Source organism: Zosterops lateralis, assembly GCF_965231275.1.
Source record: "Zosterops lateralis genome assembly, chromosome: 1".
NCBI lineage: Eukaryota > Metazoa > Chordata > Aves > Passeriformes > Zosteropidae > Zosterops > Zosterops lateralis.
Window position 1 is genome coordinate 115,559,099 of NC_139762.1, and position 17,630 is coordinate 115,576,728.

Genomic DNA, 17,630 nt, shown 5'->3' on the forward strand with positions numbered 1-17,630 from the left:
TTCTCTGTGTTTCAAACATAATGGTCTGTCTTAAGAGATGAGAATCTGCAGCTGCATACTATCTTCTTAAATCATAATCTTGACTGTAATCCAGCAAGCAGTTGTTCTTCCATAATACACTCCTCTAGGAAACTCAGTCAGGTTCTTGTTTTCCTGTAATGTTGGCTAAGCTTTCTTTTAAATAATAAACGTTTTTATGCTTCTCCAACAGTTTTCTCTTGAATTTCAAGTTTGCAAATTGCTTAATAGTGTGTTATACTTTTCTCCTCTTCCATAGTTCCATGAGCTCCACAAATTTTGCTAAGTTTCAGCTGTCTCCCAGTTCAGTTCATTATATGGCTTAATGCTGGGACAGTAAAAAGTCAGGAATGACCAGTATCTCATTGACAACAGTGTGGCCTGTGGACTAGGGCATCAGATAGCCCTGTGATTAAATTACTGAAACAGGATTTTTAATACCTAACCTAAGTTAGGTATTCCAACACTACATTGTCTGAAACTCTTACTAGAATTCAAACATCTACGAATCATGAGTCAGTTCTCCCCCACTTCTACAAAAGGCATCATGTGTGACCATGGCCAAACAATTTAATCCCTTTGAACTTGTTTTCTACCAGTTCCTTGGCATTAGCAGAACTCATCTCTCTTGCACTGATGTTTTAAGGATTATACTGTTTGTGCTTCTGACGCACTCAGGCATAACAGCAAATACTTGTGGAAGCCTCCTAAGGTTTTCAGATCTTAGATAATCTACAAGTTTTATCCTTTACCTCTTGTGGGCCATGAGTGCACCATTAGCACAAATAACACAAAATTTGGGGCTAGCATCAGAAAGCTATTACTTCTAGTTTTTACAGTATTTACTTATGTATTGGGGCCAGTCTTGGAACTGGTCCTGACTCAAGCATGCAGCATGGAAAACAACGAATTAAGGAATCTCCTTTCCCCTTCTTCAACAAGTGATAAGTTTTAGATAGCAAAATAGTTAGGCCTAATGGTTAGGGCAAAATGCCAAGGAAAACCCAATAGGAAAACCAAAGCAGCCGGAAACTGAAGTAAAATATCTGCAGAGTGCCAGCAGGGATCATGGCAGAAATTAGAAAATTATGTACAACTGAAACAAATCACAGCAAGAGCACCCAGCCAAGAAAAATGGCAAAGACTTAAGCAGCAATCTTGTTGAGCTCCAAACTAGGTTTCAATCCTCTTCAGAAGTCTCATCTGCTAAGAGACTACAGAAGGTCTTCTCCCACAGCAGCTACGTAAGTAGCCATTCTGTTAGAGTTGGGAATAGAGTTTTCTGTAAGGGTTGTCTGATAGCAACCTCTATATCCATGAATACAAGCACTGTCAGCAAGACATTTGTGTAAGAAAGCAGAGTAAGAAGGAGGCAAAGCTTCAAATCTGCTCAAGGAATGGAAAAGAATCTCGTATTTTTAAAAAGCGTCAAAAGCTATATACTGTTGCTACCACAGACAGGGTATGCTAAAAGCTCTTCTGTCTAAGGTTACACCTGTCTCCACAAGGATGCAGTGCCACCAAACAGTCTGCAAGTGAACATCTTACCTTAGCCCAGTAGGCCTGCAAGAAAAATTGATGTAAAACCTCTATTACAAGCAAATCACAAAGCCTGCCTGCAGCTTCTGGCAGAATTAAACCAATAGACTAAGGTTAGGTGGAACAGGGAGCCCAGAGAAGAGCTCCTCTCTTCAGTTGCTCCTCCTCGTTTTCTTCTCATTCTCTTTTCCTTCACCCAAATTTTCTCCTCTTGCAAATTTCTTCCTGTTAGTTTGTCCTATTCTGCTCAGTCATTTTTAGTTTGAACTATTTATTTCTTCAATGAATACTGAAATTCTCCATCCCGGTAGAAGCTACTAATCACAGAAGATTGCAACCACCACTTCAAAAGTGGTTTAGGTGTATATGGGCCACAAAGATTCTCCACACAAAACTCAAATGACTCAAAAAAAGACAAAAATATAATGACAAAAAGATAAAGAGGCTACAGTACACACTATTAACACTACTACTCTTTGACCTGGTGTTCAGCAGCTCATACATTTTCCACAATCCAATAAATGTATCGTAGATTTTGCACAGAAGGGAAATCACATTTGCTAATTCTAAAGATGGTGGCCAGTTTCATTAGCCCTTTTTCCAATGGGATTAACTTAATTTTTTTCAGGTCTTAGACAAGATAAGAGCAGGTTTGTACAAGTACATCAGCCCATTTTTGCACCTGCTTTCAGGAATTCACAATAGAAAACACACAGATGCATTCCTGAAAAATTAAAACTATATGTGAGTGAGCAAAACAAAGGTCAATCGAAGCTCATATTGGCAAATTACCCAAAACAAAGTATATCCCAGAGACTGCATGTGCCTACTTAGGTCAAATTAACCCTCAACAACAATAAAAACATTGAAAGAACTTAAAGCACTAGCAATCAGGAGTCATAAGCTGATCATGTGTGCTTTTACAATGATGGTAATTTTTTCTTTATCTTGTTGCTGGTTTCATGTTTCCTTGTATATTGGGAGGAGACAAAGCTTTGTCTCACGACAAAAAATCCAAATAGATTTCACATCAGTTAGGGGATTGCAGAGTATATGATACATAGAAAAATGCAGAAAAATACTTAAACACCTGCACATTTGGGACTAGGATCCCACATAACATGATTCACTGACAGCCCTGGAATTGGTGCTAAGACAAATTTTGTCCATGGGGTGCAGTGTAAATCTAAGTATTATTGTTACGTTCCTAAATGTCATTTGCACAACACAAAAAATTGCTTTTGTAGAAATCACTGAGATTTAAAGAACAAAACTGAAAACATCTGTTTAAATATTGGCACAATTTTCCTGTATTTTTCCACAATTCTGTCCTCAGAAATTAACACTGTCCAATGAAAATATCTACTTTAAACAATTACTACTCTTATTCATAACCTGACAAGAATATGGCTATTACACAAACGTCATCATTTCCTAGTAAGGCACACTGTGTTTAATCACAGCTGTGTTCACCTGCAATGATTCCAAAATTTAGAAGATTGTCCAAGACTATTAGTAACAAGTTAGTATTCCACCAGAAAACTTAGACAGTGTCTGAGCAGATTTCCAGACCTCAGCACGATGCTACATAAACTCTTCTGGAATTTGTTCTTTTTGCCTCCTGTAAAATTCATAGATATCCTTCATTCAACAGGATGCCAATATGAGTGGAATTACTTATTTTTTCACAAGCAGGCAATCAATGCAATCAACTAAGGCAACAGAATTTACTCATTGGATTATCTTTTAGTGTTTATTACTTGGACTATAGTCCTAATACAGAAACTACTGTCATCGTGGTTTGAATTCTGCTTGCCATTCACACCTACCCAGTCCTTCTGCAGCTTGTAAGTCTCTGAATAAAGAGGGAGAGACACGCTGGCAAACCCACTGTTTCACAGGCCTTCTATTACAATTACAAATACTCTGGTTTATTTTTTAGTCCAGATAAGGTAATAGGAAAATTATTAAAAGAGACAGCAAGATTGAATAGCCTTGGCAAAAAATATTAAAAGTTGGCAAAAAAAAAATTTCTGTGTTGAAGGCATGATTCTTTCTCTCCAGAAATGCCAGAAAGAGGATGCACTGTGTGCAGATAGCTGATCTCAGAGTCAGGCACAGAGAAAACCCGACACTGAAGACTGTTGAGGTTTCAGTAAGTCAGTGTAATATTAACAGCCTAACCTGAAGCCCTAAAGCTTTAACTCTGTTGGATGAGTACTTTAGGCACCATTTGTTGTTAACAAAGGAAAATGTCATGATTTAAATCAAACTGAGGGTAGGATATGTGTTTTGCATTATGTTACCTTCATTGCAGCAGGTATTTCAGTTACTCCGAAAGAGTCTACAGAATTAATTCATCCGCTCTTTGCTATGCAACAGAAAGGAACAGTTTTTATTCCCATCCAGAACTGATTTTGATCCTTCCGGCAACTGCATTTTCTTCTGTTCTACTCAAAAAATGTAGGACGGACAATAATAGTTTCTAATCTTCCTGCACATCTTGGAAACATTTTTTAAATTATTTTCTGCCAACCCACTTCTACTGAGAGCTTTCACATGGTTTGCAGCTAATGTAATCCTACATTTTAAAGAGGATGGATTACAGAGAATTAACCTCCTGGTTATATTGCAAGTGGTGAAAGGAACCTTTTTATTTTCCTTGATACAGTTTTATTTCAGAGCAATGGCCTGGAAACAACTGTGCCTTTATGGTCAGTTAGTGCCTTTGGTCACACCATCATTTGACCAACTAAGAGGAAGAGACAACTTTAAGGCCCCCTTATATTTTTCCCTTTTTCCCTTCATTTCAGAAGTAGTGATTTTTTTTTTCTTTCCATAAACCTGTATTGACGTTATCATGTGATTTACTTTCTCCTGTTTGATTTCATTTCCTTTTTGACTATAAGTTCATTCAGCCTGGCACTATAATGTGCTGTGTTTATACAGAGATCAGATACAATGACAACTCATTTTTAGCTGCTCCCATTTCACTTTCTTAACAAAACATAAATAGCAGCAATTTGTAAATCCTGTCCTCCTCTATCTCCCTGTTATACATCAGAGGTAAGGGAAAGAGTCAGTTTCATTAGTTCTTCATTTGCTGTTCGTCCTTCTCCAACCCATACTCTTGGCACCAAGGAGAGGTATAAAGATGCCAAATAGTTCCTCTCTTTCCTACACCTAAATCAGCTTCAGGTAAATGTGTATTTCACTGCTTTGTGGAAATTTGTACTGTAAGGCACAGACATTTGGTATCCTGTTCCATTTGCTGGCAAGGAACAGTCTCAATGTTAAGACCTTACTAAACATTTAGCATATGTCATGGCCAATGTGTCTTTGGCCAAAAGGCAAAGCTGTACTCTTTGACACACAGTAGATGATGTTGGTGAGAAGGATTTCTAGAAAAAGTTGCAAAAATGTTTCTTTCTAATTCCTGGCCAAAGGGCAGGAGCTGTCTTCATGCTCTTGATTTCATGAAAAAAAAAGGAGAGAAGTACTGGTATGTACTCTACAGTCCTCTGCTTTTCCTTGGTTTAAGAAGAGGTGTTACTGTATTTACTTTTGACAAATATTTTTGTTTTGCCCTGCTTTCCTGACTTATTGCAAACACAGATTCTTCAATGAAAATGAAAACACTGGCATATCACTGTCTACATTCTGGTTTCTTCAGTCAAGGAAAGTGGAAAACACATCTTTGCTGAATCTCATATAAGAATAAAAAAACGAAGAACAGCCTCCAAGCCACATGAACATTTTTGGACAATATGTATTAGCTCAAGAAGCTTTTCCAGAGGTTACACAAGCTTTGTAATCTAACCAATTTCACCATGAACCTACATATCCTAACCACATGCAAAAGCCCCGGCTGTGCAGTAAGAAGTAACAGATTTTTGCACTAAGAAACACACGATATTGCCTAACTTCTTTTATAGAAATTATGGTACCAAAGATGAAGAGACTAAAGAAGTAATAGAAGATTGGTCTTCCAAACTTTGAAAAATTACGCTCTTTTTCAAAATCTTTTACAAAGGTCATTACATGATAATCTGAAGCTGTTTCACAACTATTTTGTCCAGTGTAATAAAATAAAGCTGCATAGTCTTCAGCCCTAAGAAAACCAGACTGCTGCTCCAGTCAATAACTAGTCTCAGATAGTCATCTCAGCACTCATCAAACTAAAAGCTGATTTTTGTAGAACTGCTCAGGTTTCAAAATAGAGTAGTAGAGTGTGTAATCTAGGCCAACCTGTTGTGTTGGTAATGTACCCACTTAAACCATGCACTTCCATTTTCATATTACTGCTTATGTCCTTGCTTTCCTCTCACAAAGAGAGGATATTCCTATCATTTGCCATGGAAATAATTTTTACTTCCTTAAGAAGATGGCCAACTAGATTTGTTAGACTTGAAAAAGACCCAAACTTACACACTTGGTGCTCATCATATTTCTAGGCATGTACTGATGCACAAAAAAATGCCAACTAATTTTGTATGAAAGCAAAAACTACATCAGATTGCTTGGCTGTAGCCAAAATAGGCATCAATTGCTGTTTATGTTCAGTAACAAACAAACTTAGTTCAGCTGATTAGAGCATGGTACTTATAACACCAAAATTGTGGGATCAATCCCCATATGAGCCATTTATTTAAAAGTTGGACTGGATCCATGTGGGCCCCATCCAAGTCAGCATATTCTGTCAAACTGTGAAACTCAGTAGAAATCAAGGCAAAATATACATTCAGAATATGATGATTTCCAACAACTGTATAAACCAATGCCAACATCAAAAGCTAAGAAAATAAGATTTTCTGGTCTGTTGATCAAAGCTACTGTTAAAAAAAAAAATACAAGGTTATGAGTGGAATGGAAACAGCAAATCTTCAATTCTGGAGTCTCAGGTGTGCTACATAAACATTTACAGTGACCACAAGCACCAGTTTTATTATTGCTCAAGTGTAATATTTGATTTGGACAATTTGAGAGGGAATTAATACAGCAGGTCTTTGTACACATAGCAGAAGGAAGTGCAATTCATCTGTCAAAAAAAAAATGCTCTGCACTTTCTTGCAGCTTGGGGTAGAAGATGATGAACTGGTCATTTTCTGCCACAAGAATTTATCTGTTTACAAAATGAAATAGTCACACTGTACTTAAAGTGTATTATGGGTCAGATTTTTCTGCTAGAGAATTTTAGCATCAGTAATTATTTCTTGGAACTTAAGAGTTTAGTTGAAAGCTGCTCAGATGCAGGAAACAGAAAAACACTGGCTTGCTCACCTCCAGGTGATGTTCTTCAACTGTGCCAGAATTCTGTTTGTGCAGCTGCTGTACTGTTTTTAAAGTAGGTGAAGAATGAAATCCCTTCATGACTTATTAAGTTTGTTGTTTTGTATCTGTGGGTCAAGCATATTTTTCTCTGCACTGATCTGCAGTAGATAATTCTAGGTTTTCTGTAGATTATCAATAGACTGTTCCCACATGCCACCAAGACTGTTTGCAAGTGATCTTTAATAAACAAAGAGTCAGGAAACCCTCATAGATTCCCAAGTACAGTTCTCAGCAAAATTCATATGAATATTTCTTGATCACCACATATTGGATCAGCCTTGAAGAAAAGCACTAAGCAGAGCTATTTTATAATGAACTGGCTATTTCCTGCCTCAGGGGAATGGCAGTATCCTGAAGGTCTTACTGCCCATATAAATCATATTGTGCCAGGTAACCAGGATGCAGAAGTCATTCCCTTGTTTTCCCTTTGGTTGATGAGTCTTATCAATCCAGCCAATTCTGCATTTCCAGGACCTGCCTGGAATCAACCTGCAGAAGGAATCAACACAGAGATGAGGCGCTTAGGGACATGGATTAGGGGAGGACTTTGGCAGTATTATGTTTATGATGGCAATTGTTGATCATAAAGGTTTTCTCCAACTTAAATGATTTGGTGATCTGACTCAATTCAACCTGAAAACTTCATATGAGTAAGTTTACATATGAGGAGTTGTGATAGACCAGTGCAAAATAGCAAATAGCAGAGACCAAAAGCTGACCCACAACTCTTAAAGAAAGTATTTGAACAACCCTAGGAATGAGATGGATGATGTAAGTCCACGATATTTTTACACTTATTTCTGCAGTAGTTGCTTTAATATTCTTTAATATTTTTATATTCTTCCCCATAAGACAGTTCTATTCTAGTAGTCAGACACTCACAAACACCACAATAATAAATTTCCTAGCACTGAGCACAGTGAAAAAAAGAAACAGTTTCAGACTCATGAGGGATTATGATAGATAAATAAGGTCAAAATAACTTAAAGAACTCTGAAAAATATTGAGTTTCTTTAAAACAAATAGTGCACAACAAATGAAATAAAAGATCCAAATCTGAAGTCACCAAACATCAGGGTTGGTATCTGTTAAAAGAAGTCTTGCAGCCCAGGGGCTAAGAAATACTCCAAGCCATTCCTTTACAGCTGTAAGCAATGGGACAGTGGGAATTGAAGTAGTCCAACAAACTACTGCTTGAGGGCAAGAGAAATAGGACCAAGCATTTTGCGTTGCCTATGAAACAAACCCCAGGAGGAGCTGAATTTTTTAAGACTGCATTATCTCTTTGCCTTTATTTCAAAATCATGTACTTCTTTCAGATCTTGCAGAACATATAGAGGACTATCACATAATCTTCAATTTTCAAGTATGTAAAGCTGTTTCATGAACAAATTGCTCTACACTTACTCCAAATTGACCTAAATTGTTATTACTCACCATGGAAATATTTCCAGTGGCTAGTTCTCCCCATCTGTAACTATTAGTCAAGGTGACATAGGAAGTGTTGAAATGGCAGATCTTGTTAGAACACTAATAAGAAAGAAGTTAATAATTCTGCAAGTTAACTTTACGACCAATTAATCACACAGTGTGATGAGTGCTGGAGGCATTCTATTCCAGATGCATATCCTAATTTACCTGAACTAAAGCACACCTCAGGATGATAGCTTTGTGGTTGAAATATAAAACATGCAGAGCTAAAAGGAAGTCACTTTTGGGCTACCAAGAATTGAGGCTGGGAAATAAAATCTTCTGGTTTCACGGGTGTTATACAATGCAGCGCACTCTTACCTCCATGGGAAAGGCCTTAAAATTAACTGTGTGTTCAGAACCACGCTGGTTTTCTCTTCCCCAGTGAAATCGAACATCATGCAGTTCAAACTCGTGTCCCCGAGGTAATGGCCCCCCTATTAACACTGGGAAAAAAGAAAAGTGGTAAAGAACTTGCCTTTCAAAGCAGACAGCCACTGAATGAATTCTCCAAATGCAGCAATCTTCTATATTATTACTGGTACTAGAGAGGAGTAGAGTTAAGTTGACAGACTTGTCACCTTTACTTCTGAACGACCTTGTAGGTACTGAACAAGAATTGAGGCAGTTATAAAAAACAGTAAAACTGCTGTCATATTGAACTCTTTGTTTTATGATGCAGAACACCAAACAAAAGCATTGTACCTTTACCAGTCAGAAAAGGGAATGTTCATTTGTCTTATCAAGACATTAACTGCGTGCCCTAAACAGATGGCAGAGGTTCTGAATTGAACTGGGAAGTTACCTCCAAGTTGCCCAAATGTTTAATCTCCATCACCTATATTTACTGTGAGTCACAGAAATAGATAAAAAACTTTCGATTGCAAGTATTTTGCTAGGTAAAGGTGTTCAGTAATATACCACCTGTCAGGCTTCTGAGATATTGAACGCCTCCATACTGAAATATAATCGAACCTACACACTGGAGCACAAACAGCACACCTCATTTACTTAAAAACAGCTTCTAGGCACCCATGGGTTTTCCTTACTTCAGTTTTTTAAACATCTGGAATTTCTTAAAAGCATCTGTCCACAATCGCAGCACATGCACAAAAATGTATATAGTTGCTTAGTACTTTTGCATTAATAGAGACTTCCACCAGAAATAGTAAAAGCAACCAAATGTGAGGCCCAATCTGCTATGGAATTAATCAACAGAAACATTTCACCCAGGAATTTCAGAACCTGCTTTAGATCAAATATTACACCACAAGCTGGAGGTAATTTCCCACTAAAATCATTGAATATTGGCTTCTAAGCAGGGCTGAGTTTTATTTAAGGGCATTCAGTCTTCCCCAGAATCCATTAAATTCTAGCTTACATTTCATAGACTTGGAATTAATCTTTTACAATCTCTGATAATTGACAAGGATTATTTAACTGCATGAAATACAGCCTTAGGGAATTAGTTCCCTAATATATAGTTTTTTGACAGAGAAACTGAGTTTGGAGCACAAGAGGTAGTGTAATACTAAAACCTAAGTTAGCAATTGAATCATAGTACAACTGTACAAACACAAAACCAAAGGTATGTAAAAAAACTGAAAGAAAACAGAGAAATTATGGTTTTCACAAGCAATTACATTGGAGGAAAAGAAGTGAAATATTCCAATTACTCTTCTTTTAATAATTCTTAACAACTAATCTAACAGCCATTAGAGTTTCTAAAATGAAATGTTCTAAATGTAGTTATAGATTCTGATTTGCTTCTTAACCTTGTTTTATCTATATTCTGTCTATGCCTATATACTCTAGAGGGAAAATCTACAAATCTGGTGAACACGCAGGGAAACAACCAATTGAAGTATTTAAGAAATCTGGACAAATAAGAAGAATCATGATACTCAATTAGTGCTCAATTAGGACAAAATAACAACAATAATAATAATCACCATCATCATTATCTCAATTAGGAAAATCAAGCCTTTTCTCTGTTTTAAAACATTGCTCTGCGAAAAACTGTAACTCGAACAAATATTCTCTATATGACATAGTTCTGAATCTTCAGGAGTTTCAAAGAATTTAATTCCAAGGCTTCAGTTAGGACAATGATCTCATGATAAAACTACATCATTGTTGGTCATGGTTCTTCACCCTAATGCACAACACATATTCCACCATCAAAATGAAAGCAGCTGTGAAAATGTTTGCAATTAAATAATGAGAAGGATTTGGGAATTCCACATGGACTGTGTGTCTTGAATTAAAGGATAAAAACACTCACCAGTAATGACAAATTTATTTTTAATATGTATATTAATCAGTTTACTTTTTCCCATAAAGAACTTTTTCTTTGACTGTTAACATTACAGTAGATGAGGATCTCTTGCACATTAATTGGACAGAGCTTCAAAAGCACTCAGTGCTCAATACTTCCCAACAAAATAATCTGGCTAAATGGATTTGTCATCAGAGATCTCCTGTGAGGAAAAGAAACTGCAGGAGTTTCTGCAATCCCTGAAGAATGGCCAGAATACTAGGCCAGGTTCAAACACAGCTTATTAACTCTTTTGTCCTCTTGGTAGGTTTAATAAATGTGGTCTTCTCCCTCCCAAATTATTCCCAGTTTACAAATGGAAAATGGGAAATTACATACCCATTACATATTAAATCTAAGGAAAAGCTGAAACTAAACCAAGATTTCCTAAATCAGAATTCCATACTTCAGTCAAGAACTTTTTCTCTATTTCACGTTTTCTTATAATTCATGACTCATCCATCTGGCATCACATTGCATTCAAGTATAAAAGAAGTCCTTCCTTTTTTCTAATTTTCTTTATGGTTTTGCAAAGACATTTAGGTGTCTTGGTCTCATCTTATTAATTATCACTACTAAGTTACAAACTGCCCTTGAGAAAGGTAGGATGGAAGGAGTTGCATTTTGGCATGCAAATGATGAGGTCACTTGTGGTCACTCTCACTTCCTCCACAAGAGTATTCAAGAATTCCTGATCCTGCAGGGAGAACCTTTTCCCTTGGGAAAAGATCTTTATTTCTGATGAAGGCAGAAAAACTGGCGGGAAGTACAACATTTCTCCTTTATTGCAAATCTGCAAAATCTCATGGAAAGAAACGTTCTGTACTCCAAAAATACATGGAAATTATCATAGAAAGGAAATTATAAAGGAAAGCATCATTATTAAAATAACAAACCCTTCCTTTTTTAAAAACTGTGTAAAACTGAACTGACTCCCTCACTTAGCACAGCTGCACTTCCCAGTACTACTGAGTTCTCAGAAAGAAACAGAAGTTGGAATGTCTCATGACTTTTCAATGCTCAGCTGTTTAAATGCCCCCAAAGGGCTGTTACTAGCTAAGACTGGTTGGAATAACATGGTGGCTCTTCCAAACACACAGCAAGAACTACTCTAGTGATGGAAAGAAAAATGGATTTTTCTCCTCCCTACTTTCTTGCCTCCTTCATACAGAATAGTTTACCCAGATGGAAGGTCTGGATAAGATGTTGCAAGTTCACTTATGTTGGAATTGTTTATTATTTGCTTCTAAACCATATTTGATGAGTGACACCACAAATGTCATCCTTTAAGAAATGAGGACTGCCTTCTACTTGGTCCTCATCGATGTTGCAAGCATGTATAACTATATTAAGTAGTCCAATTCTGTACTTAGCATTCAGAACCTGCTCAAATTAATGGGGAAAAGTACTTTTAACTTACATGGTCTTTGAACCATGATTAAATCTCTCCAGCTGTACAGACCAGTTTGGCACTCCCCTGTCTCAGCATAGTCTGTACTGCTGTTAATGCCCCTGAACTGGGTACCACCACCACCACAAGAGGAAACTCTGGACATGCTTCGAAGCAATCTCACTGACCATCCAGTCTGGCACCGAAATCTGCAACTCCCATTGCAACATTTGCTCCTCTTCCTACCAAAGTCAACAGCAAACCTCTCACCGGGCACAGTCCATGGGCAGCACTGCTGGGAAAGGCTCTTCCTAAGCTCCAGGACACAAGTACAGTGACTCTTCAGGCAACACAAGCTTTCGCCGGGAAAATCCAGGCCATGTTTCAGCATACCTGATTTTGACTTCAGGGCGATCTGAATGGAGTGCCCGTCGTTGATCACCTCGCAGTCACGGCACACCACGTAGTTGGGCGACAATCGCACTTCCAGGAGCGAGGGGTCGTATTTCGCTTCTCTGGAGTTCAAATTGATGGGCGACTGGTACTCCCCGTTCGCATCGGGGAAGATCAGCCCCCACTCCACCCCTGAGGCAAAGGGAAAAGCGGTCAGGGGGTCACCCTGCGGGTCAGACCGGCGCTGTCCCCGGCGGGGAAGGGGCTGCCCGGCAGGGAAGGGGCTGTCCCCGCCAGGGAAGGGGCTCTCCCGGCCAGGGAAGGGGCTGTCCGGCCAGGGAAGGGGCTGTCCCCCCAGGGAAGGGGCTGCCCGGCAGGGAAGGGGCTCTCCCGGCCAGCGCTGTCCCCGCTCTGCCCTCCCGGGCTGTCCCCGCCGCTCCCGGCACCTCGGCACGGCCGTGGAGCGAACCCCGCTGCGCCCCGCCACTGAAATCCCCACACCTCCTCCTCCTCCCCGGCCGCGGACAAAGTTTCTCCCCGGCGGGATGGCCGCCCGCTGCTCACCCTCCTCGTATCCCCACTCCGGCGGCTCCTCCCGGCGCGGCGGGGGCTCGGCGCCCTCCATCGGGCTCTGCCAGCCTCGGGCGGGCCCGGGAACGGCGGGGAGAGGTGTGCGGAGCGCCAGCCACTGCGGGGCTCCCGGGGCTGGCGGCGCTCGGCTCCGCGCCCGGACCGACCCCGCCCTCCGCCCTCCGCCCCCGCCCGCGGTGTCACCGCGCCGGGGCCGCCCCAGCGCCGGGAGCCCCTCGCCGAACCGCCGGCGCCCAGAGACAGAGGTGAGGTGAGGCGAGGCGGCAGCGGGCGGGACGCCGCTCCCCTGGTCCCCCCCGCCTCTCCCTCGCCCCCCTCCGCCTCTCCCTCGCCCCCCTCCGCAGGCTGCGCCCCCAGCCCGGGGGGTGGGTGTCTCCCTCCAGCCGGGCACGGGCGCTCCGTGCACCCGAGGACACTCAGGGAGAGAAACTGCAGCGAGGCGAAGGGCAAAGCCCCCCCAGTGGGCAGGAACAACCCAGGGGCCGGGACAGGTACGGGGATACCACTGGAATGTGGATGAGTCCCCGTGGGCATCAGGTCAGACATGAGCCGGCAGTGTGCCCTTGCCCAAAGAAGGTGGACGGTACCTTGGGCTGCGTTAGGCAAAGCAATTCCAACAATCCAGGGAGGTGATCTTGCCCCTCTGCTCAGCACTGGTGAGGGCACACCTGAGGGGCTGCTCCAGTACACAGAGACATCAACGTACTGGGGAGAGCCTGACAAATGGTCATGGCCATGGTTAAGGTGCTGGACCACCTCTCCTAAGAGCAGGCTCAATGAGATCTTACAGATGTGTAGATACCCAAAGGGAAGATGCAAAGAGGGTGGAGACAGACTCTTTTCAGTGAGGCCCAGTAACAAGACCAGTGGTGATGGGCACAAATTGAAACATGGGAGGGTTTTTTTTCAACATCAGGAAACAATTTTTACTGTGAGAATGACAAAGCCCTGGCACAAGTTGCTGCAGGAAGTTGGAGAGTTCCCATCCATGAGCCTGAACATGGTCCTTGTTGTGGGCAGCCCTCCTTGAGCAGGTGACTTGGACAAGATGATGCCCAGAAGTTCCTTCCAACATCAGCCATTCTGTGACTCTGTGTTTACTCCTCAGTACTGAGCACTGTGTCCCTTCTGTGGAGGAATGGAGACCAGCAGTGAGGATAAGGAAGCCACTGAATAAGGAAGGGAGCCCACTTCTGTCCTTTCTGTCCTAAAGGAAGAAGTGTGGCATCAATTCCCACTGCAAATTGTACAAAAATGGAGGGTTTGAGGAAATTCTCTCCCCAAGATGAAGATGCCTCAGTTCAAGGTTATGAAAGGACTCTTCAGTCTCCTTTGAAAACAGCTGTGTATGGAACTAGAGAATATTCATTCTGTCAGGGGAAAAAAGGACAGAAGGGACCTCTGTTTGAGAGATCTCTTCTAGGCAGTGGCCCAAAAACTTGCATCGGTGACAGGAAAGGAAATGGGAATATAGTACTGACAGTCTGCAGTCCCTGACAGCAATAAGAAAGGGTAACAAGAGGCAGTCAAATAGCATTGCTATAGTGGTAAGAAGTGCCCTATGCTTACCATCCTGGGCCACTTAAAGGCAGTGACCAGACCTCCCTGAATTCTGGTATCCCAAGATGATAACCTCATGATCCTGTGCTGTTGATCCCCAAGTTTGATCTCAGTGTGGAGCTCGTTGTGCTTCAGTGATGCCCAGCTCAGCAGCAGTACCTGTGATTCCTGTGCAGCACTGGCAGGGCAGCAAAAATTATCATCTGTGTGAGTGTAAAATAAAAAAGGACTGAGATGAAACTTCATTAATGAAGCAAGAGAGTACTGGTTCATGAGCTGCATGCAAGGTGAAAAGAAAATAGGGCAAAAGAAGTAGAGTTTACTGGGTTGGGATTTTCAAGAGTAGAGAAGAAACACAGATTTCCTTCTGCAGTATCATAGTACCCAAATTACAAGATGGTGCAGTTTATTGAGGAAAAAAAGCCAAGCAGCCATTTTTCATATATTGAGCACCTGACATCAGCACAAACAGAAAACTCAGATATTTTTAACATGCATTTTAGCCACCATGAGATATCATGTTGTATATGCATATATATATGCATATATATGCATACCTATCTCCCATAGTTAACTGGCTTTATTAAGTTGTTAAGTTTTATCATCTACTCACTTCTAAAACACACACCAGCTGCTTCTATTAGTGTAGATTTCTTTGAATCATCGTTCAACCACATAGGGAAAAACCAAACATTACCCTAACATCATCGGTTCTGGTCCATCTGACTGGAAATTAATTTTCTTCTTCAAAAGGAGTCTCATATTTTGGAAATGAGCCAAACATTCCTAGGAGGTTCATTCCTTTAGTCTTGAAATACAGTATTTCATTCATTCATGCTCTCTATTAAGTCCTTTCCTGCAGTAACCTTCCTGTGGGATGTCAGTTCTAGAATTTCATGCTTATGAGGGGCAACTTTATCAGACCTGTGAGTTCCTGTCTTGCAATAAGTACTTTTCATGGCTTTGCCATATATTTGTTGCCCTTCCTTTTAACCTTTCAATTCTTTCCACATCCCTCTGCAAAATTAGGCATAGCAGGTAAATCCTTAATGAATAATTGACATTTCTTTATTCCCATATGTCTGCTGAGTATTTTTTGTGCAAATATCCTGTTTCTTCCTTAGTATCTGTCAGGCATAGCATGATCTAATCAACAGATCAGATTCCACTGAAGATTCCTGGGACTTCTTTAATGGTAAGGTATGTAAGTAACAAAGGAGTTCACTTCTCCACAAGGAAATGGACTATGGGACTGAGCCCTCACATTAAACTCCAATCACAAATGCAGATATTGACCTTACCTATCTCTGCACAAACCAAATCATTGATTTATGGACCCAGCTTCAAGTAAAAGGGCAGAGACAAACAGATGGAGACAGTGGTATGATCTAAGATTTGTTCAAGATCAGTGGGATTTAATCTCCTTTAATGATGCAGGGAAACATAAAATTGTTTAAGTTTGTGTAGAAGCTCCCAAGTGTTGAATTTACAGTGAAAAGATGTTAAATACAAAACTATAATATTTGTAAATGCACTTTTTATTCTGTAAAAATGCATTTCCCATGATGTTTGCTACAGTGGCTCCACACAGTGAAAAATCAATAGATAGGTAAAGTTGTGGTCCCCAACCTAATATTAAATCATTGAGCAAAAAGTAGGAGAAGCTCAGCCAACACAACCTTCATAAGTGACATAACACCTCATCAACAGAAGCAGGAGCAGGACATCTCTCTCCTGAATCCTTTGATTCTGTGGAACATGCTGACTTCTTGTTTAACTGGGATTAATGATCACACCCTTTGATAGTACCAGGAATAAAAAGCTCAGGCACAGATCCAGGGCTTAATAGTTCCTCTTTGAACTCACACAACAGTGGTTCAGAAGCAGTGTAGTCTCTGACGGTCCCTTCGTCAAACAAGAAATGGCATTTTGGAACATGATTAGTATAATGCTTAATCCTAGTGAGATCCCAAGCAACTATTGTTCTGTTTTCTATGTCTAGATATACTTTTTTGTCCTACATGGCCTTTTTTTTCCAGAAGATAATATATCTTCCCCAAACCCCTTAAAAAGTATATACTAGGAAAACTGGGCCTGGACCAATATTCTTCATCTGAACACTGAAAAATCTGTATGTGACAATTGTCATTAATGACTAGCAATATTTTTTTAAGAGGTTACATATCCACAACTTCACTTACTGCTTTCACCACTCTGAAAAGGGAGAGTCCAGTGCAGAGAACTGTACAGGTTACTAAGAAATCTGTAGGAAAAAAGAAAAGCAGAATTACATACAAGTTATTTTAGACTATACATTCCTACCTGCACAATTCTTTGCAGCCACAGAACTGACAGTTTTTTCCTTGGTGCAAGAGATGAGAAATCCAGACTCTGAGATGATCATATTTCCTGTATTATCCACCTTTTTTCTTTATTACTTTGCTGCTAACATAGAGTAGTGGAGGGCATGCAGGATTTAATATTTTGATAAGGAGGGAATTGTTTGATGGAGTATTAGAGCATTCCATTTGGGGTAATTTAGAGTCTATTTATGCTTCTGCAAGCCAGATCTCCGTTCCTGCCAAGCTGTCCTGAAAGAAAAGGCAATGTTCATACAGAAAGCCAGGCAACTGAAGGGACCTGGAGCATCTAGTTTTTCCAGTGCGTAGGGCTTCCTATTTTTCTTCCTGTGTTGACTATGAGGTTGACCAGCAAACATCTCCCACGTGGTCTTGTTTCTATCTTTATTTCTTGCCAGAGTACGATCTCAAATAAGTTTGATTTTTTTCCAGGTTTAGAAGTGTAAGCACAGAGTTTCTGCATTGGAACTTGAAAGCACAAGCTTACATGTACCAATATTGAAAATCTCTCCACATGTTTGAAAAGGAACTAGTTCGTTAGAAGGAATAATATTTCAGTATTCCTGGAATAATAATATTTGCCTATTTTTATTTTTTTCATCTGTAGTAACGCATTACAGAATGGAAAATTTGGTTAAGTAGTTCAAACAGTCCAAGATGA

The 17,630-nt window shown here is 40.3% G+C and overlaps 1 protein-coding gene across 2 annotated transcripts in view; it reads right to left on the reverse strand.

Moving 5' to 3' along the window:
- The window catches only part of CA8 (carbonic anhydrase 8), a 49,628-nt gene extending 36,506 nt beyond the window's left edge, over positions 1–13,122 (reverse strand). The window contains exons 1-3 of one of the 2 annotated variants that reach the window (XM_083855868.1): positions 13,023–13,122; positions 12,459–12,650; positions 8,680–8,804 (exon numbers count right to left, since the gene is read on the reverse strand). In XM_083855868.1, coding sequence (XP_083711994.1) covers positions 8,680–8,804; positions 12,459–12,650; positions 13,023–13,083 — 378 coding nt within the window. In that variant the 5' untranslated portion in view covers positions 13,084–13,122. The other variant, XM_083855869.1, reaches the window with a different exon arrangement.
- Positions 13,123–17,630: the final 4,508 nt, after the last annotated feature.